At 41.2% G+C, this 23,725-nt stretch overlaps 1 protein-coding gene across 2 annotated transcripts in view; it reads left to right on the top strand.

Annotated features, from left to right (window-relative positions):
- The window catches only part of BORCS5 (BLOC-1 related complex subunit 5), a 30,428-nt gene extending 10,401 nt beyond the window's left edge, over positions 1-20,027 (top strand). For both annotated transcript variants that reach the window (XM_088146754.1, XM_088146804.1), the window contains exons 3-4: positions 6,763-6,920; positions 17,201-20,027. In XM_088146754.1, the coding sequence (XP_088002880.1) occupies positions 6,763-6,920; positions 17,201-17,431 (389 nt within the window). In that variant the 3' untranslated portion in view covers positions 17,432-20,027. The remainder of the gene's footprint in view (positions 1-6,762; positions 6,921-17,200) is intronic.
- Positions 20,028-23,725: the final 3,698 nt, after the last annotated feature.

Genomic DNA, 23,725 nt, shown 5'->3' with positions numbered 1-23,725 from the left:
TGTCCAATTTATTGTAGCTTTAATACTGTTAATAATGTGATACTAACATAAAAATCATGCAGTCAGAAGAAATAACAGATGCTAAATTTATCCTCTGATATCATCAAACTGTGTTCCAAGTTCACAGAGATGGTGTAGCCACAGTGATTTGTGAGACTCTAGTACTTGCAAGGAACACTACTCCAAGGGCTACTGGTTGCGTGTGCCTTTATGTGGAATTTAGCTGTGAGGACAAGCTGGGGGTGCTGATGATGGACCATCTTCCTACTGCCTGGGAATAGCCCTTTACAAGCTCCTAGATATAATCTGAAGAACGATATTGACATTCTTGAGGCTTTTGGTCTTGGATGATTTCACCTTCCATGTCCCAGGGGAGATTCAGCATACCTTATGGATTCATGGCCTCCATGGTATGCATGAGGTTGTTGCTAATAATCATGGTCCCAGTACACACAGGCTCTGCATTTGTGCTGAGATTTGGTCTGGATTTGGTCTTTACTTTGGAGCTGCAGTATGAATGTGAAGGACATCCTTTGCCACGGCCAGATTACCTTGTTGTTAAGCTGTTTATCACAGATGTTCCAAACCTCTGTATGGGAGATTGGACCCTTAAATTGGTCCCTCCTAGGGTGCTTAGAGGAGGGTGGGTTCCTGGCAATCTCACAAGCACGTCTGTTGATCTGAAACTCAAGATGACTGTGCTTGACCCATGCTCTTCCTGGCTCCTTTTTGTGGAATTCCAGTCTCTCTCTCTGCCACTTAGAATATCGCTGCACCTAAATGTGTGCTGGGAAATATATTTTAATAGAAGGAAGCAGCTTTATTTTGAGCCAAAGATTTGAGTGGTTAATAACATTTTCTAACAAACGATCTATAACTGAAGTAATTGTTTGCATATACCGTATGATAAACTGTTACTTGCTATGTAGCAAAGTTATTTTATTTTTAAATATCGTCAGCTTCTTTCTGTCCCTAAAAGTAAGGTGATCATTTGGTGGTTATGTTACTGTTATCAAATTGTGTAATGATCAAGGTCTTATTTTTAAGCAGTATTTATGAAAACCTTGAATGTCAATGGGATTGGTTGTTTTTAAAGCTCTCCTGATTTGCTTTTATCTCAAAAGTAGAAAGTGAAGGAGACATTCCTAATTCTGCCTTCTGGTTTATCTGTGCCATTTCTTTCAATTCTCTTAAGTGATGATGGCAGCTCATTGGGTACCATTAGCAAAGTAGGATGGTGTTCCTGTATCTCCTTGTCAGGCTGGTCTTTCTGGTTTGCTGTGTCACCATGATCAAATCAAGGGGGCCATTTGGGACTAGTCACGCCAGCGTTTGGCCACCTTTAACAAATAACAATTTGGGGTGCCATTTTCCAATGTAGCTTGAAAATGTGCTAAAAAGAAAGGGCTTTTTAACATTGTTTTGACTTGAATAATATTCTGTTGGAATGTCGACTCTCCTCCTCATGAAATCTGGGGGATGTGATGTAGTTTATTTTTTACTTATGTACAAACAAGTACGTAGAACACAGCCTAGAAGGCCATAATAAGCTTGGAACACCTGAATGTAGGAATAGCAGAGAGAGCCTAGGATATTGTATGTGGTGATGGATGTGTGTTTTAACATGTCCTTTGCTGTGTTGTTATTCGTGAAAGACCTGGCTGTTTGGCTGAGTTGTCACATTGGGAGCAAGTTTCATGTTTGTGACAGTCCTTTTTTTGTCTGTGTTATTGACAGAAGGACTGGTTCACCCAGTTATCTGGAGCATCCTCACAGTATCATCATTGTACTGCCCGTTCTAATTTGGAAGGCATTCAACTCCCCCACTCCCCCCCGTCAGATTGGAGGTAGAGGAAGCAGAGGTTACAGGAAAGTTTCAGGGAAATCTCAGATTCCGGTTTTAAGCTGCTGATAAGGCAGCCTATAATTGGAGACATAAACAGCCGAGTGAAGGTGTCCCTGCTCTCTCCCTCTTAAGCACATAAATGATATTACGACTTTTATGCTTGCTTAACATAGATGAGAAGAATTTGAAAAGCAGTTCAGCTACAGTCATGTCTTGACAGGAAATAATGAACGGATATGGCAGCTAAGAATGCAAAGATTTCCTGCTCATCCAAATAAATGGTATTTTAATCAGAGCTGAATCCATTCTGGGGTCCTTGATCTTGGAAATCACGCTTAACATACCCATCTCTATTAGCAGGATTAAATAGTTGTTTTGCCTGAATGAGCAATTCATGGTAATCAAGTTACAATGCCCTTGTACATGTTTACAGGTATTGTAGTCCTACTCTGACATTCTATGACAGAAGTGGATTTTCAGGATACATTGAGATGACTGAATTATTTGTTTTATTTATTTGTTCTTTTTTTTTCATATTTCTATCCCACCGGAATCCAAAGACTCTCAGCTGCATCTTTTGCCTTCCAGCATTTATATTCCTCAAATTATTGCTTATTAGTTTCAGAAGGTGGTGGAATGCTTTTCACTCTGTTGTGGGATCCTGAGAATGAAAATTGCTGGAGCTTCATAAACAAGAACCAAGCTAAGTGAGAGGACACCAGGCACATGTGCAGGACTAGACTACTGCCAAATATCTCTGAAGCATAAAGGGGGGGGATTTAAAGACAGTCTGGGGAGGTAGGAGCTGTCCTTTTAAAAAGCCATTGTTCTGCTGCTAAAGTGTTGGCAGGATCCAGATTCAGCCCTATTCCCATCTTGTGTAGCTGAGTTGCTCTTAAATCAGAGCAAAGAAAGAGGAAAAAATTTAGCCTTCCTTCTCTGTAGCTTTCAGCAAACACCTTTGTCTTCCACAGCTTGTTCTTACAACAATTTATTACAATGTTCTGTTTGAAGTAGCCCCCAAAGCTATTAACTCAGCACCAGAAACAGAGAGGACACCATCTATGGGGTATTGTGAATCTTCCCCTTCCACTAATTCTAAGAATGCATTTGTTTTTTTGTTTCAAAAAACAGGAAAGAACTCTGATCTTCTGGAAATAAGTTGTACTGAAGTAGGTACCTCTCTGATTGCTTGCTTTAATCAAGCCTAAATCCATATTCATTGCAGTTGTCCAATCACTGGGTGGCCTGATTGTTCCTCTCTTGCTTTTATCCTTTGGAATAAGAGCCCAGTAGCGTACAATCAAGTTTTAATGGAATCTGTAGACTATTATGTATGCAGTTGGCGATGGTATAAAGTGGAAGATGACAGAGACAGCTTTCCATCCATCCTCTTGACTGTTGCTGCTCTTGTTCTTTGTTTTGTGCTGCCTGAGATGCTATTTATTCAACATTTTTTCAATGACTTTTATTCATTTTCAGTGACTTGTTTTTTCCCATAGCTGCTTTGAGGTTTGCTTTTTGGTGGAAAAGCAGCTATATATTTTAACATAATTAGACAAGTCTGACAATGTCCTGTCGGTGGAGGCAAGTGGAAAACATGATAGGGTAGTATTTGGCAACCTTGTGTCTGCTTTTGTCCTTAAGTGTTATGTCCAGGTAATTGCACAGCACAGGGCTGCTTTCCTTCTCAGCAGCAGATATTGACTCTATGATAACACTATAAAATGTAGTAATTGTTATTGCAGGGTGTCTCTGCATTTTACATCTTTTAATTTCCTGATGTGTTTGCGTGGGAGTAAAATAGTAGCTCTATGTCTGTATAGAGTAGTATCAAAGAATTCTGAACATTTAGATCAACTGAATTCTGTTAGGAGATAGACAATGTTGATGGGCTAATCTGGTCATCAGATCTTTTTCTAAGATGCTGGAACCAATCTGAGAAGTTGGTTACTTCCTTACCACCTGGATATCTGTTAATGCAGAGGAGCTTGGTATGCCACAGAGCAGAACAGCAACTCCATGGTCACGTATCATGACTGGGGTTTTACTTCTACAGACAGATGTGAAACCCAAAGAGCTTAGGTTTTGCAGGTCCTTTGTTGAAAGCGTATCATAGGGAAACCAAATGACACTGGCTGGGTAGTTTCTGGGACAATTCCAGTTTGAGCAGCTCCGTGCTTCTTTATAAGGCAATAGCTAGAAACATCAAAACAAAACATCAGCTTGTCCTGTTGCTTTCTAAACCTAAAACATCCCAGCTTGAAAATGGGATCTGATTTTTGGACCAACTTGAGCAGAGCAGGTATGAATTTGTGGATTAAAATTGACAAGCCCTGAAGGCTATTAGGAATTAAAACTAGTAAGCCTTCTGTTAAGAAGACATTTTAAAACTGAAGAAGGAAGAATGAAAAAAACTCTGCCCTTTGTTGTCTGTTCTCTAAACCTAAGACCATGGAAGGTTATAAGCACAGTTGAAGAAGATGTGTAGGTACCACCTAAGAAAGGAAATTACTTGGAAGATAACCTACCCAAGATGCACTAAAGACATGGACAGACCTTTGAATGAACTTGGATTTGAAGAGGTAGACAGCATAGATGAAATAATAAAAACATACTTTCCTTGTTTATAGAATAGCTGAAGCTTCCTCAGACTCTTCAACGATATTTCAGGTGGAGCCATCTTAGCTTGGTTCTTTTCTTGCAAACATTTCATTACCCGGCTAGGTAACATCCTCAGTGCTAAAATGGGATGGGGGCCTGCCTTGCCAGTGCTGGTGGGGGTGGGGTTTGGTTTTGCTCCTCTGGTGGTTCTTTGATTAGCATATGTTTGCTGCTTGATTGTGTGCCTGGTGATTGGTGCTAGGCACACAATCAAGCAGTGAACAATACTCTTATCAAGGAACTGCCAGAGGAGCAAAACCAAACCCCCACCCCCACCAGCACTGGCAAGGCAGGCCACAGCACATAAATAGAGAGCAAACCCCATCCTGTTTTAGCACTGAAGATGTTACCTAGCCGGGTAATGAAACGTTTGCAAGAAAAGAACCAAGCTCAGAGAACCCCAAGGACTCCACAGTTCAACCCTGAGCGACACATATTCACCTCTATTGGAGCCATCTTAGTTGGAATCAGTCACGAGTGATCAAACTGGCTCATGATGTCTTGCTGCTATGACAGACATTTAGAATTCCTTGAGGAAAAGGCATAGTCAGAGTAGCAAAGGAGGACTAGGTCAGGGAGGGAGGCAATTCAGTAACAGAACTGAGCAAAAGAAATAGAGTGCCCATTCATACATGACAACGGTGCTTACAGGCATGGTCCACTCTTGAAATGCAGTTTGATAGTTTTAAATAAAAGTTGGTGACAGCAAACTGGCCAGTGTCTAAGCAGTTGTGGCTGCCCTCAGGTCAGGCTTCTCAAAATAATCATGGTTATACAATAGTCATGGTATTTACTAAGTTGTCTATCAATAAAAACAGTTTGTGAGTAGTCTCAGGCTTCATGTAACCAATGTACTTCAGCTGTGTGTTATCAAAAGGCTTTTTACAGTTCAGTCTGGTTTTGGGCACATTCTCATGGAACTTCTGTCAGTTACATCGTTTTTTCAGAAAAGCTATTGAAATAGAGCCTTTTCAAAGCGTTGGGTGGATTTGGGGTAGCTCATTGATTTTCAGCCAGAAAGAGGAACTGGGGAAAAAAATTTATACTGTAGTGTTGCTTCCATTCCATCAGTAAATATCAGAAATGTAAATAAATAAATAGGGGCAGAACTGCAAGAACTGCAAACAGTCTATTTATATGAATGCAACCTGATGTGGTTTGAACTGATCCCTTCTTCAAGAGCTTTTGTATCTTCAATATGCTGTATAAATAAATATCATTACATCAGTTTTGTTAAGCTCCCGGTCCAAATGTGCCAGAAACTCTTTGGAGCATCTCTCCCCAACCCCAGACTCCAAACTTGCATTGCTAAAATGTGGTGCCAAAATGGCTGCTTTGAGGGAGTACTTTTTCCCTCCCCAAATTAAGGGTGGGAGTAGAAATGGGAGGCTTCTGGGAGGCATACACCTTCCGTTTCTGTCTTTAAAACCTCCCAGAAACTGAAAAATAGCCTGAAAACATGACACCAAAATTCAGCCATTTTGGTACTAAAAATAACCATGATTTGGAGCTGTTTTTCATGTTTTGGTGGTGGCAGTGGGGTTTAGAGTGGGTCTGGAAATGGTTTGTCTTCCTGAAACCTCTTGTCCTCATTCCCACCTTTGACACCCCCCCCATTTTTAAAAAATCAGCAACAGCCAAAAACCAGGCCCTCCAGACATGATATCATGGCTTCCTGTGCTTCTAGGTTAGACAGGGGAGGGGTCTCTGGGGCTGGGGTTGAGGCAGAAGGAGCTACTCCTAACCAGCCTTTTTCAGTGCATTTTCTCCTATGTGTGTCACATGCAATAGGTTGCGTCCCACTATCTGTCCTTCATTGAGTGACCCACTGAAAACAAGAGCTACCTGGACTGTTGATTAGGCACCTTTAATGTACAGTACTGTATGTGTCTCTCTTTAATGATGAGTGAAAATGAAGATTCAGAAAGCGTTAAAATCATCACTGCCTCGCCACTATCCGTACAACAAGCTTTTTTGCTAAAGAACAGTTCCTATCTGGATTACCCTATAGCAGTATTTTAAGTCAGTGTTTCTCAACCTTGGCAACTTTAAGAGGTGCCATGGTTGACAAATACTGGTTCAACTCCCAGAGTTGAAGTCCACACCTCTTAAAGTTGCCAAGGTTGAGAAACTCTCTTTTAAATTACCTTACCATGTAGACAGATGGCATTTGGAAATTTTGTTTTTCCTTCTCATCCTTTGATTATTGGTGGTGTCAGTAATTACACTGTGTTTCTCCCCATTCTTTCTAGGTCTTCTCAGTGGGCAAACGTCTCCTACCAACATTAAATTAGAGAAGCTTGATTCTCAGCAAGTTCTACAGCTATGTCTCCGGTACCAGGACCACCTTCATCAATGTGCAGAAGCAGTTGCCTTTGACCAGAATGCTTTAGTCAAGCGGATCAAAGAGGTGTGGAACGTGCTTGTCTGGAGAGGGGATCCGGTAGAAGTGGCTGTAACATCTCATGGTGGAGCAGTGCAGAACGATTCACACACAAACTGTTGCACGCAATGAACTAGTTTGGATGGTTTGTATGTTGATATGGATAGAGAACAAAGTTCCAAATACAGATGGAAACATGGTGGTTCTGGGCAGAAGTACTGGTGGAGGGGAATAAGAGTGGGGAAAAATCCAAGGGCATCAGCAGCAGTAGTTCAGGGGAATGAAGGCAGGGTAGGCATTGTAAATTTTGAGGAGTCTCTGGTCCCCTGAAAAATCATTCTGAAGTGCCTGGGTGGTCTCTGGTTTTGGCTGAAACCGGGACAACAAAAATGTTCTGGGTTTTGTTTCTGCTGAGCATTGGTCCCTCCAGAATGGTTTGACAGAACTTCCAGAAAGCGATGAGTTTGTTTAAGGCCTTTTCGAGGCAGAAAGAAGCAGCGTTTATGTTTTGGTAACATAATTGGAAGAAAGTGTATTTACATAGGTCTTTGGCAGTTAGCATGGCCATTGGGCACAGGGAGAATCCATTTCCTGTGAATGATGTTTAAGTTTAGATCACTTGTTTCCTTCAGATGTGTTAGACTACAGTTTTATCATCCTCAGCCATCATGGCTTTTGGGCACCAGGTGGAGGAAAGCTGACTTCATTTGTTAGACTGTTGAGTTAGATTTCGTCGAACTACTAGAAAATACACACTACTAGAAAGACGTAATCATGGGGTGCATGAATGTCAGTTTAAAATGTATATATGATTTTTTTTCCCTTTTAAAAGGGTCTACAAACATTTAAATGCTAATTTCTCTAGCTGGTTGCTTAAGCTTTTTGTACTTTTCCATGCAGAACAACTTTGAATCATTGCTTGTGTCGCTACTTAAACGTAGATGTATCTGTGAGATGACCATAGTTATTTTATAGCGTAAGTCTAATTGAGAGGCAAATGCTTGCTTTTAGAAAATCCTTTTTTTTTTTAATCAACAGAACAGTGAAGTAGCTACACAAGCTACAAGGTACAACTGTACCTTAGAGGTTGGTGACTCAGAGTACTTGCGTCATACCAATTTGATGCAGTGCTGATTCAAATAAAATCTAGAATTTTTTTTGGAATTAAATTAATCTCTAGTAGTGCCAGTTATTTGTATAACTGAAATGGGAAAAGAACAGAAAAGCAGGTGCCGTCAGAGAGAAAGCAAATAGTCTGTAAGTCATTTTTGAAAGCTGCCTCCAGAGGTGAGTGGTGGTAGATTAGAGGGGGCTTTCAGCTCTTGAGTGTGAAAATCTAACCTGCTAACTGGAAGAGATTTCTACAAAAGGTTTTGTAGGGTTTATATCTCTTCTAGAATAATTAAGATGTTACTTTGACATAATTAAGAGATTAGGCCATAACCTCTGGTATGGTGCTCAGTCTCCATGGATCACTGGAATTGTGAATTCCAGTGAAATTCAAAGGATGAATTTGCTGTCATTCCACCACCAAGAGAACATTTTTATTTTTTCAGACTCTTTTGATACCTTTATTATATGCAGCAGTATTTACAGATTTGTACTCACTCTATGGTTTTATTTGTATTTGCATTTCAGTTGCTGTTTTAACTGAAAAATAGTTGATTTGTAGATTGGAGAGGACTCCTTGAGAAAACTGTTTTTAGGTTGCGACATATAAATTCAAAAAATAAAGAATAAAGGAGGATTGATGCAGTTTTCAGAAGTACAATGCATGTTTGTTTTGATGTAAAATAAAGATTTGCCAACATCTTGGACAGTTTCATAAGAGGCATGATAAATAAGGAATCCCAGCTTGTATAACCTTGTTGCCATCATGCTTTCACTCTAGCCCTAAGGGAGGACTGACTATGCACAGCCAAATATTTTCCTCATTTTTTAAAATCTTAAGTTGCAAAATAAAGCCTGAAGCAGCTTCCTCATTCTGATACTCAGCTCTTCTAGGAATCAATTTTCTAATAGTAGCTTGTTTCAGCAGTGAAATCTTTTCTCTTGTTCTGTCCTGGGTGCCAGTTCAACCTTCAGAGCCATGGCATGACGAGTGCATTTGAAAGACTTCACTGTTTTGGCCTGAAAACCTCTCGGTTGACTAGAATCAGAAATTGAGGCTGAAAAGTCTGAGCAGTTAATCAGACAGAAAGCCCCTGAGTAGCTTAAGAAGCCACTCACTGCTATTTTTTTCTTTTTTTTTTAATGTAGTAATTTTATTAAAGATTATATGATAGTAAAAACTAATACAAACTAAAAGAAATAAGAATAAAAAGAGTCAAGGGTGCAGGAAAAAAAGGAAAACATAGAAAAATAGGAAAGAAAGAAAAGTAAGAATATAATAAAGAAAATAAATATATAAAGAAGTGACTTCCCACCTTCATTGCAACGTATAAACAATTTTAGTAAATTATCACCTCTTAATTTACAACCAATGAACCATCTCTTCATCCCATGTCCCATCTCTTATCTATAAACAAATCCTTAAACCGTCATTTCAGTTCTGGTGTCAGCAAAAGTCCATTAAGGGTTACCAGAGATAACCAGATACCTATTTTAACCTTGATCAAATAAACCAACTTTATATTCCTTCCTTTTACTTCTAACAAACTTTAGTCCCTTCAAATAAAGTCCTAGAACTTGATTTCTTTTCATATTTTCTTTGTCCCTTCTCACAAGATTCTTCAAAGCTTTACCACGCCTCTTTTGTAAATCAAATCTGGACCCTTACTCCATTTGTAACTTTCTAAAATCAGAATTTTAATCACCCTTTTGCTGTTTATTCAAATATATATATATATATTTTTAAAGTTCTTAAAATTGTAATTAAAGCTTTCTTTCACCAAGGATTGAAGGAAACTCACCTGGTCCTGTCACACCTGTCGATGCAAAGGTTTCTAATAGCTGAAAAGCAGTTAACAAGCAATTTCCGAAAGTGATTAGAAAAAGAAGTATGCAAACTTAGTGTCCTTTCAAAGGTGCCAACCGTGGTTTGAGCAAGATGGCTATTCCCTCATCTCCCGGAGCTCTAACCCCACCAGAAACTAATGTCTTGAGGAGCAGCTGTGTGGAGCACTTGTGGGCAATCTCAAATCCTCTCCTTGTCCGGAGAAGAATTATCAAAGAGCCAGTCTACTTGCTGGCTCTTCGTTCTTCCCTGCCGTTGTTGGCTCTGCTTTTCACGGAAACGCCTTCAGTTTCATTTCTTCCTCCGGAAGTCCCTCCTCACTGTATTTTTCAAACTCTATTTTCCTTGTTTTGAAGTAGAAAAGAAACAGGAAAGGTATGGCTCTTTTAAGTTGGTGCTAATTATGGCACCTTCATGAATGGAAAAAATGTGGGCTTTGTTTGGTATCCTAATTATATACACAGATTTAATACCTGCAGCAAGTGACTTCACACATACTATCATGCCAGTGATGTCCATTACCCAGTTTGCATCAGTTGTGTCATACAAGTAAGGCAAATCACATATGTCGTGTCATTGCCTGATGGTGTCATGACATGCACGACGTTATTGTGGCTCGTAAGGGATACCTGTGATCCTTGACGCAGCTTCCAAGGGGAACTGGGCCATATGAATATGAAGTCACATAACTTGAGCAAATACAGTCTATCTCTCTTTTTCCCTTGGTGACGATTTCCTAGGAAGGCTGCCCCAATCTATTGCCTCATTCACAAAGTGGTGTGCAGTGTGTGTGTTTGGGGGGGAGGGAGGGGGAAGAAGTTGGAATAGGGAAGAGTTTAAGCCCTTCCCTTCCCTTCCCTTCCCTTCCCTTCCCTTCCCTTCCCTTCCCTTCCCTTCCCTTCCCTTCCCTTCCCTTCCCTTCCCTTCCCTTCCCTACTCTTTTTTTTTTTTTTGCATACCTTGGAAGAAAATATGAACTTCAGCTAAAATTCCTGTGTTTTTTGCCTGTGAGTCAAATTGTTATGAACTATTCTCTTCAGGGGGAAAAGGAAATCCTCTGCCAGCTCAGTGGGTAAATGTGATTAATGTAAATAAACAAAAAGCACAAGTTTACAAAAATAATAAATACATTTTATATAAACTTTTAAAGTTTGAAAGAAAGTAATTCCTGTGAAGTTCACATGTACCAATTGAGCTTGATTTCTAAAATTGTCAAGAAGGTATGTTGTATGGAAAAAAAAAACAGAATCAGAAGAGAATGAAGACAGTTCTTGATAAATTGCGTGGTTGGGAGCAAAACAAGGATTAGTCATCCTGATGTACTGGAATCAACCCAGCATTTGCTTTAATGATAAATGATCACTATATATACCAGCTTTCCAGCTGCGTCTCCATCTAAGATTTCTGAGGATGACTAATGTGCTGTTATTATCGGAAGCAGAGGAACTGGGAAATTATAGGCTTATAATACTAGGGTATAGAAAATGTATAATGTCTCTCTATACTCTATCCAATTTTCTTTTGGAAAATTGCTTCCTATTTTTTTTTCCTGGAGAACCCACCTCTTCCAGAGTTCATGAAAAGCAGGGTGTCGGACTAGAATAAGAACAGGGGCTTATCTTCTTGGAAGAGGGATGAACCTTCAGAGACCAAGTTTGAGTCCATGGGCCTCCAAACTGAGGAAATCTGGGCATGTTTAATGGACACTAGAGAGATCCTGTATGAAAATCCAATGAGAATGTTGTTGAAAAAGGTACAGGAAAAAGGATCTAGCATTAAAAAAAAGGGGTGGGGGCAAACACCATAAGGTCGACCTGATTCCAAGAGCAGAGGGAGAGGAGTGCACCTCTTTTTTAAAATGAATTTTGGAGGAGGCATTAAAATAAAATGTTATAAGAAAAGTATTTATTTTATTTAGTTAGGTTTATATCCTCTCTTTCCCCCAGGAGCTCAACAGAAGGGATCCCTTCATTTTATCCCCAGAACAACAACCCCATGAAGTAATTGGACTGAGGGAAAGTGATTACCCCAAAGCTACCTGCTGAGTGTGCCTGGCTGGCAGAATGGAATTGTAGTCTTTTCAGTCCAAATCCACCTCTTGACCAGCTCTCAGAACTTTGAAACAAGACATTGAATTAGTCAGTTAATGGTAGAATATGCATACAAGTCTCCAGAAACCCCATATGAAGCAGGCCAGGGTAATGAGCTAAAAAAAGTACCTAGAAGATGGGGATAATGGGAGGAGAGCGGGACTGAGGTGCATCCCCTTCCTCCATCACCCTTTGAGCTCTCTCACAAACTCTGATCACCTGCAAAAGGCTAGTGAGTTACTTTTAGAGAAGGCATTGGATTGGTAAAGGCATGTCACAGAGGATGTGCTTTTGGAATTACCTCACCATACTCTGGGTGAAAAGGGTGCTGTTCCTTCTTTGTGAATACAGTCTGATGGACAATTGTGTGGTAATGCTATTCCCTCATCTCCCAGAGCTCTAAACCCACTGGAGACTGCAAGGCAGTCTGCAGGGAACAACTGTCTGGAGCACTTGTCAGTGATCTCAAGTCCTCTCCTTGTCTGGAGAGGAATTATTGAAGAGCCTGTCTACTCGCCGGCTCTTCATTCCACTGCAGTCGTCAGCCCTCCTTTTCATGGAGCCATCTTCAGATTGCCATTTCTTCCCTGGAAGTCAAACCATGGTTGGTGCCTTTGAAGTTCTAACTTCGCACACTTCTTTTTCTAATCACTTTCGGAAATTGCTTGTTAACTGCTTTTCAGCTAGTGGGAACCTTTGGATCGACAAGTTTGACAGCACCAGGTGAGTTTCCTTCAATCCTTAGTGAAATAAGTTTTAAATACAAGTTTAAGGACTTAATTTTTTTTCTCGATTAAACAGCAATAGGGTGATTAAAACTTTGATTTTAGAAAGTTACAAACGGAGTAAGGATCCAGATAAATTTGAAATAAGATTTTGGAATTAATTATAAAGAATCCTTCCCATGGGAAAATGCTTTTGTTTTGAATTCTTTAAAAAAATGTAATGAGATAAGAAAAATTAAAAATTGGACCCTAGAGGGAACTAGAAGGAATTAAAGATTACAATTAAAGGAGAAGAACACTCAAACTCAACTTACTAATACAAAATGAAGGAAATATTTTAACACTGGACATATTGAAGGGTATTTTTGAACAATGGACCCAGAATTTAATTTTAATAGTGTCTGCCTCTATAGATAGACTGTGTTTAAAAGATATTATGGAAGAGGAACAAGTTCTACTTGAGAAGATTGCGACTGAGCTGAAAGTGGACTTCAAATGACAGTCTATAAGAATGACACAGAAGATGATATTACACTGGATATACAAAAGAAACTGGTTGATGTTTAATAATTAAAAGGGATAGACAATAAACCAAGAGAGTGACCTGGATAATTTTCCTATATTGGATTTACAAAAGAGGCTTGTTAAAACCTTGAAGAATTTTGTGAGAATGGACAAAGAAAAAATGAAAAGAAATCAAGTTCTAGGATATTATTTGAAGGGACTAAAGATCAAGATTGTTAGAAGTAAAAGGAAGGAGTATAAAGTTGGTTTACTTGATCAAGGTTAAGATAGATATCTGGTTATCTCTGGTAACCCTTAATGGACTTTTGGTGACACCAGGACTGAAATGACGATGCTTTATGGATTTGTTTATAGATAAGAGATGGGACATGGAATGAAGAGATCATTGGTTGTATTTTAAGAGGAGATGATAATTTACTAAAATTGTTTATACTTGTTGCAATGAAGGTGGGAAGTCATTTCTTCATATATTTATTTTCTTTTACTATATTATTTTTTCATTCTTTTTCTATTTTTCTTTCTATTTTTTCTTTTCTGCACTTTCCATTTTTTTGCAGTTTCTATTTTTCTTTTTCTTTTCTTTTTTTAATTTGTATTAGTTTTTATTGTTGCAAATTGTAATATTTAATAAAATTACTGTTAAAAATATAATGGGGTGGTAATGCATGCTTTTGACCAGGAAGAATACTTGTGCAGCATGAAGGATCCCAATCACAGAAATGGATGGTAACTGAATGTACTGAATAAAGAGGGTGACCTTGAAGGACAGGGGGAAGACCTGCTAGCAAAGCAATGCTGAGATAAATGAAACTTGAATCCAGGCCAAGAAAGTAGTTTGTGAAAATGCCTCACGCAGCCCCCACCCCTTTTCATGAAGATAAAAGTGGGGGAAAAGGTATCACCTTCAGACTTGCAAGGTTCTGTTGCTGTAGCTGTTCTAGTAAAAGTAACTTTAGGCCTTTACAGTGTCTGTTTCTTAGCCTGGTCTACCTCATAGGGCTGACGGTGAAAGCACAAAGGATATTTTTCCATTCAAGACAGTCAGTTTCTGTTCCTTCTTTGGGCTGTTTTGGCACTTGAATAGGAAAAAGAAAGCCTTTTCATAAAGCAGCCAAAACTGTGACACAATTGATTTCTGATCGTGCTCCCCAAAGCTACTGTGAATCCAACACAAGGGTTTCTGGGGATCTGCAGATGTCTTGTGTACATTTTGTTGCAACAACCATTTAGGTTGCAGTCTTTTCTTAGTTTGTCATTTCCCCGTCTCTTCTTCCTTACACTGCAAATTCCTTTTGTTGTTTTATGTAGATGGCAAGTCACAGATAACATACATTACGCCCATAATCCTTGATAAAATAGAAGGCTATGTCAGGTCCTATAATAATCATGCCTGGTTTGGAAGTAAATAGTCTCCAGCTATTTAATTTGGGATCTGTCTATAAGTGAGAACAGGTCTATCGTCAGAGGACCAGTGAGAGACATAGCACTGGTCAAGATATTCAGGCAAAGATTATTGTCCTTTTTCTGCGTTATTATTTAGAGGAATTAGATGTGTTCGTGTGTAAAAGAGTCCTTTGCTCAGTTTGCACAATTCTGCAACTTTTAACACTCTGTGAGTTTTGGGGAAGCAGAACATGGTTAGCCTAATGATTGGGAGTCTTACTTGATCACTTCTCTGTCTTCTAAGATTTCCATACCAGTTTCATTTATGTTTTAATAGTGACTCATAAAGACTAGCCACTTGCTTAAGAAACAGAGCTTGAACAAGACAAATCACTAAACCATAAAGCAGGGTTCCTCAACCTCAGCAACTTTAAGATGGGTGGACTTCAGCTCCCAGAATTCCCCAACCAGCCATAAGATGGGAGTTGAAGTCCACCCATCTTAAAGTTGCTGAGGTTGAGGAACCCTGCCATAAACCATACTGTCTTGGTGATAATAACAAAACCTGGTTCTGTCTAATATTTTGGCAGGTGGCTGGTCTGGTTTGAAAGCTAAGCAGGATCAGGTCTGGTTAGTACTTAAGATGGAAAGCCCAGACCGGAATTTCCCAGAAGGAGGCAGGAGGAACCACCCACATAGTGCTGCCGACAAAGCTTCATGTCCGTGAAGTCACCAAGGGGAAAGAAGAGGGACATTATTTTACTATACATTTTATTTTACGTCAAACTCTTTTTAGAAAGAAGACTTTAATTCTGTCTTGATCATCTATCTGCTGTGACAGCCTATATAGAAATATAAATATTGTGCCCAAGATAATCTTCAGAAGTGGAAGATAAGGCAGTGGGTCTGGCTAGTTTAGGGACAGGGAGGCTGTAAATCAAGGGGAAAGAAACTGGTCTTTCCCAAGTATCTCTCCAGGAGATGGCTTGGATTTGCAGTCAGCTCAGGCTCCGGAGCAGCGAGCCAAGGCTTCCACCCTGTCCCCATTTGCCTTGTCCTTGCTTAGCGCTCCTGGTGCTCCCCAGGAGGCCAACAGGGCCCTGACCAGAGGTCTGGATGAAATCCTGCCAAGGGTTTATACCCTTCTCTGTTGAGTTGAAGGATGAGAGCCCTGAAGTTATCCTGATTGCTGGATGTTGTATGACAGGACCACCACCTGAAATGAAAGCAGCAGAGGGACAGGAGAGATACCAAGGAGATCTGCCCACCTTGGAAATAGGCTGCAGCCTTGGCGGGACTGCAAGTTACTTCTTCATTGGTATTTTCTGTGTCACTCCTGTTGCTCTTTGTGAAGGGATTACAGAACCATCCCAAGGCATTTCTTTTGAGCTCCAGAGTCACATTGCTTCCTGAAATGAAACTTCCTGGCCTTTGAAACAAGTCCAGCCAGTTCCATTCCACCCTCCCGTCTTTCATCAAGAGGGATAATCGGTTTTTGGATTTGGTTTGGTTGCTTCCATCCCATGCAGTCATTTAATGCTTAACCTGCTGGTGCTCTGTTCTCCATGAGGCAGTTTGCTGGCCAGTCTTGGTTTATAAAATTGATTAAGCTTGTTGTTGTTGTTGTTATTGGAAACTTCTCCACAGGGGTTAAATTGCTTGCACCCCAGAAAGTCTCATGCTCTTTTTTTTTTTTTAATTGTTCATGTATGAAAAAGAAACCACAAGAGAGAACAGGGAAAGTAATGATCTCAGCTTCACTATGATAAAAAAACAGGTTTAGCCTACATGGCCAAAACATAATCTTAAATTGAGAACATCTGAGGTTAATGAGGAAAAGAATTGCCTTTGAATGTTGTATCTTTTAAGTGGAATTGATCATTATGTGAAAGAACAGCTTATTTACTTATTTAAAGACACAACTCTGGGCAGCTCACAGCAGCAATAAAAACTAGAAAACAATTAAAACAATAAAACCAGAGACAAAAACTTGGTGCCTCCAGTGCACTTAACAGAACCAACCACAGGCTCCTATCTCACCCTGTTCCATCACTTGAGGGAAGAGCCAGCTCTTTATGGCCTCTGTAAGGCTAAAAGGGTGGGGGCCTGCCAGATCCCGGGGGGGAAGGGTATTCTGCAGGGAGGGGTGTTATGAAAAAGGCATGCTGTGTAGGTCAGCCTGACAGCATTTAAGAGAAGGGATTGGGAGCATGCTCACTCTATCTGACCTGGTAGGGCAGGCAGATATCCTCAGGGAGAGGCGGTCCTGCAGACCACCTGTCCCGTGCCTTGCAAGGCTTTAAAGATGATAACCAGCTTCTTGAACTGCGCCTGGAGAGAAACTGGAAGCCAGTGCAGTTCATTCAGCAGCAGTGCAACATGGGCAAACTCTGGGTGCTGCTGCATTCTGGACTGGTGGTAATTTCTGGATGGTCTTTGTGGTCATCCACATGTAGGGAATTGTAGGGATGGGGTCTGTTGATGATTATGGTGATTGCCATTATAGTTTCTCACAAGCTTTCCAGAGCTGTTTTGTGAGTTGGGCGGCCATACAAGTTGAAGGAAGAAAGAAGCTCTTTTCCTTCCTGGGAAGGAGATGTTAATAATCCATTCCTGTTCTTTAAACAGATGGATCTTTCGGTAGAAACCCTTTACACTTTAATGCAGGAGCGCCAGAAACGGTATGCCAAGTATGCTGAGCAGATCCAGAAAGTCAACGAGATGTCTGCCATCCTCCGCCGTGTCCAGATGGGCATTGACCTAACCATCCCACTGATGGAGAGGCTGAACAGCCTGCTGCCTGAAAGTGAGCGGCTGGAACCTTTCAGTATGAAACTGGACAGGGAGCTCAAGTCATAGCTTCCCCTCGGCCATCTATTCCCAGACCTGGCTGCAGGATCATGCTTGAAGCTTCCTGGACTCCCCAGGGTGAGAAGAGCCTCCAGAGACTGATGGAGACACGTTATCCAGGATTTGGCTACCTTTCACAGCTTTCCTCCGCTTGCTGTCACTGCTCTCATCCAGCAAAATGTTTTTAGCCAAGCTGCGATCAAGGTCTTCCCATCCTTCTATAGTGGTCCTTCACTTTTTACCTCCGGGAGACCTTATGACCTCCAGGGGCTTGCTGAGGAACCTTTGGATTCTCGTCAATGCCAGAGACATTGGCCAAGGCTGGCCTTTCTCCAATTGTGTGGCTTCAGTTCCTGGGCTTCACAGACTTCCTGCAGAGCTTTGCCACTAGGCTGGCTTTCCCTTGTCATGTGCAGCTGCCCCAGGATCCTACACGGGGGGGTTCCGATTAAGGCACCTGGGTTTCTTAGCGGACAATTTGGTGTACAGAGAGGATGTCTTAAAGCCATTGTTGAGGGCATAGGGTCAACTCACACAGAATCTGGGCCAAATCTATTAGGTCTCACCGTGGCCTGCCTTGTAAATGTCAGCACACCTAACATTCCCTGGCCTTTCAAGAAGAGATTGCAGGTAGTAGACAAACTGACTTTCAGGGGTCTTTGTTCATTAACTACCGTCTTGCTGAGTAATTCCTAATAAAAATCTGTAGAAACACTGGTTTCCCATATGATGCTTAGGAAACCACTGCTTCCTTTTTCACTGGATCATGTCTTCAAGGAACCTGCTAATTAGCCCACTAGCAGGGCTTTTAGAGGAGAAAGGCCACCTCTGTCTATGAGGAAGGTTTTAGGTCCCTAGTAATGATTCTTAGGCTTTTTGTAGTTTATAGTGAAATGTGTAAAGCCAGAAGGAGCCTTGTTCACCCCACTTCCATGGCATAATGCAGCTTGTGTGGGATGAATTTCCTTTTCGAGATCTAGCACAATTTGGTAGTGTGCTTAACTTGCTTCTTCGTTTATGGGGCTGTTAAACGTGCGGCTGCTTGAGTTCTTTATCTGTCATGGCTACGCAGTTCAGGCCTCCCCGTTGAAGGGACTGGTCAGATCGACTTCTCTTGTGCTCCTGTTTCCTCAGAGATTTTCTGAATCCCTGTGGTCTCCTTGAGTTGCCATGATTGCTGATAGAATTCTGTTTTATAAGAAATAGAAGCTATTTTTAGTTCGTGTCTAAAGGAAGTTGGAAAAGTGCTAAGCCAGGAAGTGCTTATTCCATTACATTATTCTTGCGGCAATTGGAGGGGCCTCCCCCACCCCCAAGGTAATTCAGAGGCAGAGCCTGCCCTGGCTACTTTCAATTTCTCTTTCTTCCTCTGCACTTTTTAGATCTGTGTTGCTGATGCTTCTCTCGGCGTTAAAGCTAAAATTACATGTGCATTGGGAAGCTGTGTCAGAGAAGCCCATATTTAAAATTGACATACTTTAATCATACCTTAGTGGCTCTTGCCACAAAAATGGATTTTGTGGATTTTCCCCATTTTTATCCTTACTATAAATTGCCCTTCCCAGATATTCATCCAATCAATGTACTGGCCTGGCATGAGAAATACTCTGCTTGAATTCATCTCTGTATTGCGTTGGAGGAATGTTGTATTTCGTTTCTCTGCATTGTTTCCTCTGCTAACCAGGTGATCAGATTTCAGTACTGACAAATGAGAGCGCCATTACCTCCCAGTCTCAAGAGAAAAACATGTAGAGTCACTTTTGCATTTTGCTTGAGAAAATATTTAATTGGGCGACAGTCTCTGGACAAGAGGTTAGTTAATTGGCAGATTCCAAGCCATTGAGCGTTGTCCCTTGGAGCTTTACCTCACTAAGGTATGGAGACCCGGATTCTTGTGCTCAGAGGTACCCCTCTTGTGCACGCAAGTGAACCATGCAGGTACAGGTCATCACCTGCTCTCTTAACGATTCGTTCAGCCCCTTTCCCAGCCCAGACGTCCTTCAGGCAGACATCCTTCCACCCAGTAGTATGAAATCCCATCACTAGGAAACAGCTCTCAAGCCCAGGTCAGTCTTGCTTGATCTGGTGCTACCTAGAATTCCTAGAGACGGTGGCGGTTGACCATGATAGGGAACCAGATTGGGGAAGGCCAGACCTGACCATAGCTCTTCACTGAACACAATTCCTTTGGTAGGTAGAAAAACAAGTTCTCTTGAAAATAACTGGAAGGGAGTGTGTGGGAATAAAAAAGCACAGAATACCTTCAAGTCTAAACATTGCTGTTTTCTTCCAAGGTGGTTAAAAGAATCGTGGTGAGCCCTTGCCCCAGCATGGTTCTGTGTGCAGACTGGAAACTCTGGTTGGAGGACATAACATGGCGTTTGGTCCTTTTACTGTTGTCCGTCTTTGGGCTGTCAAAGCTGATGGCCAAGCTTTTCCTTCCGCAAGTTTTTGGGCTGACAGTTTTGGACATTTCATAGCGTGTCACTGTTTTTCTTCTTTTTTGTTACATATAAAAAAAAAACTATTTGCTATTTTAGTGTGGTGCAATTTCTTCATTTTAAATCATTTTAATAACTTGTTTATTGTTATTGGGAACTCCTATGACAGCCCTATTTGAAAAAGTAGCAGACACATATTTAAATAAACATTACACAATGTTACTTATGGAGGCATTTTAAATTTTATTTTAAAAAGTCTGTTCTAATCATTAGGAAAAGACGTAGCTGTAATTCTGAAAGTCTCTAACTTCTGGCTGCTCTTCTCTGTTAAAAATTCTCTTTCGACTGGTTTATTTCCAAAACCTAAACCATTTTTTAAAAAACGAATACATAGTAAATGCAATAAAACTGCACTCATATTTTATTGTATAACAATTCTAGTCAAGAAATAACAGCTAAGAGCATACTTTGAGTTGACTTGTTGGGCTTTAATATGCCAATGATATATTTAGAAAAACATACTTGTTAGAAGTTGATGTTTCTAACAAAAATGTGTATCACCTAAACTGGTTATATATCCTTTGGCAGCAGTATTCTAAACAGCTAATTTTATTCTAGCAGAACATTGTTACACCCATTCTCTTATTTTGTAAAATCAACCTCATTTGCTTAATATGAACTCACTCCACAGTTCTTGTCAGTAAAGTCCACTATAGCCAGTTAAAGCTATGAAACAAAAATTCTAGATGTTACATTTACTTCAGCCATATTTTCACAAAGCCCCAACGAATCTGATTTTTGCTAACCTGCTGGCTCTTATTGGGCTTGCTAAAGATAAATGTGGGACTGCAAGAGTCTTGGAAATGCTAATGCAACCCCCCGGGATATACCTGGCACAGGGGACTCTTAGGTGCCCGACGGGTCACCAGCCTTGAAATACAGAAACTCCTGGGTGTGGTTGAGGCTTTCAGTGTTGATTTCTTTGGGTACATGAGACAATCCTGAGCCAAAGAGAGGTGCAGAGACAGCGATGTACAGGTTCCTATGCAGGAATAGAAATCCCATATGGGCTTGTGTACCACTTCCGTTCAGCTGCAATACACATGCTCAAGCATTCTCAGTCTGGGTGCGCACTATTCTCCATGATTATTAATTAATAGCTGTATCTTGATAGAAGCATATCCAAGATTTCTAAAAACATAGCTTGCTTTAGTCTGAATTGGGGGGGGGGGACTGAACAGCAAGGTGGCTTTTCCTTTCAGGCAGTGGTTTTCTGAGTATATGGCAAGGGATTTGGAACTTCACTGGCAAACCTCTGTCCTGCCAGGCTGCAACCGTAGTGGCCTGTGAAGGCAGTTCCAGGCTGCAGCCTGTTCCCGTTTGGAGCTCCACCAGAGAACGGGAATTGTTGGGGTCCCACAGCAACCCTGAGGGGGTTCCTCGGGAATGTTTTAAGTGTACCAAAAGGGGTACTATGAGATCTTAAATACTCTTGAAAAAATGGGGAAGGAGGGTGATATTTAAGTAGTTCCTTGAAAACTCTGCAGAAGATGCTCTGGGTACAATATGTATTTTCCTTTGCTGAAAATACAGTTTTATCATTGTTTGTTTTTTGTCTTGCATTGAATTATTTTGTCCTCTGAACAGTGTGTAATCATTACTTGACATATTTATTAATAAACATGCAAAATATAGATAACCTGATATCTGCCCTCTTTCTTCTGGGTCGTCTCTGCCCAGCGCTGCAAGAGAATGGCTTTGTAGAGACGGTCCAGGGCTTGGAAGCCTACCATTTTCCCCGTTTTCACTCATAAACCAGTGTTCCTCCGTAAACTGGATCTGAGGTCTGTGTCCTCTCTAGTGATGCTGATAGGGATTTCCATTTTTGAGTGATGAGCCATGTATGGTAAATTAAGTAACTACAGATGATTTACCACTTAAATCATGGTGTGAGTTGATATGATAGCTCTCTGAAATGGGAATATTACAGGGAAAGTAACCTGTAGCAAGGGTAGAGAATCTAATTAACAGTACAGGCAGTATAGAAATCACAAATGTTGTAAACTAAGGAAATGCAAGTTTGTAAAGTGTCTAATTTCGCTGTTGGGAGAGTAGCTTTTCTTGCGTAACTAACAACTTCCTGATGGAGGGTAAGGTTTGACCTGAATATTTCCCTGGTCACTGATCACACCAGTTCTCAGCTGCCTCTTTGCATCAGCCACCAGGGCCAGCAAAGGGTTAAGCTGTGTTGACATGATGTCTCCCCTGTACAACGCCAGGTTCTGTAGGATTTTTATGGATGAATCCAATGTCAGTGCCCTTAGATGCAGGCTACTGTTCCAGGAGTCTATAAATGTGGAAGCTGAAGGAAGATTCAAGAGCGCTGGGGGGTTTGACACAGACAAACGGGATTGAGAAGACAGTATGCCTGCACCGCAGGTCTCTAGGTGCAACTTCGATAATTGCATTTTCCCTTTACATCTTCGTTACACGAAGAGAAATGTGGCAGAGGCGCTGCCGTTCCCCATTTTGGGCACATAACAGCTTGCACACTGTTTCGAATGACGATAGAAAAAAACTTTACAGTTTCTGCCTCAGTAGAAAATGGATGCTTAAAAAAGGGCTTGGGGAGGAAGAGGACGCCCCTCTGTTGCAGAGGGTATCCCCTTCACAGCTGTGTGTGTGTTTTATTTTTTAAAATTTAAATTAGCCAAATTCTGGCTTATCGTATCCTCTGTTTCTCGGTAAATGACACAGGTCCTCCTGCTTGGAGTTTCAAGTGAACCGGCAGAGATCTCTACCAGAGCCACAGGAGAAACCTGGCACTAGACTGTTTCATCTGAAGGGGGGCCGGTGGAGAACCACTGGCGACACTCCTACTAAATTTTGAGCGGTATGTTTTGAAGCTCAGGGTGGTAAACTGATACCTTTCAGTTTACCACCTGAGCTTCAAAACATACCGCTCAAAACTGTTCCCTCCTGTTGTACGTGCTTCGCCCTCCACTTCGCCTCCACACTGAGGTGTGGTGGAAGAGAGTCCCTCTTACGCATCCCTGACCAGTCTTCTGCAGAACGGAGCGCACACAAAACCAGGCCCCCAAGCCTGTTTCCTCTTCTTTGCGTTCCTGCTTGACTTGCCCGTGCCTGGGCCTAGAAACGGGATCATGCTTTGTGGGGCTGGATCATGGAAGCTGTTGGGCTTTTTCTGGGTAAATGCCATTGGTAGATGGGTGAGGGGGATTTAAGTTTCCTAGACACACTTCGGGCATCTGCCTAACACAGTGTTGTCCAAACTTGGCCACTTTAAGATGAGTGGACTTCAACTCCCAGAATTCCCCAGCCAGCATGGCTGGCTGGGGAATTCTGGGAGTTGAAGTCCACTCATCTTAAAGTGGCCAAGTTTGGACAACACTGGCCTAACAGCACGTGTAGGGAGGGTCTCAGTTGCAGGCATATTGTGGACCTTAAAGATTAATGCCATCTCTGATGGCATCCAAAGACGTAAACGCAAGAATGTGCATGTGGAAGAGTTTGCAGTCGACACAGCAGTCCTCATTAGCAATTAGCAACACATGCAGAACCTGAAAAAGTCTGTTCAGTTTTCTCGTTTTGAGATGCTGACTAGGCAATCGAATGAAACTCGTCTGCTAAGGTGGCATTCATACAACTTAAGCAGCTTTCTGACATAGAGGAGTGGTTGTGCAAACAGAACATCTGTCTCAAAGTCTCTCTCAGCTCCCATTAAGACATGTTTCTCGGGGGGAAAACAACAGCAGACAGCGCGAACTCTGCTTTCAATCACCTTTCAATCAAAACTTCAGTAGAACCATACATCACATCTGCTTCATAAAGGCTGATTCAT

The sequence above is a fragment of the Python bivittatus genome, unplaced genomic scaffold (assembly GCF_059951505.1).
Source record: "Python bivittatus isolate LINGU-HERP-01145 unplaced genomic scaffold, Pbiv_v1 ctg000010_np1212, whole genome shotgun sequence".
In the NCBI taxonomy this organism is placed as follows: Eukaryota; Metazoa; Chordata; class Lepidosauria; order Squamata; family Pythonidae; genus Python; species Python bivittatus.
Note: the sequence above shows the minus strand (reverse complement) of the source record. Positions and strands in the feature narration are given on the sequence as shown.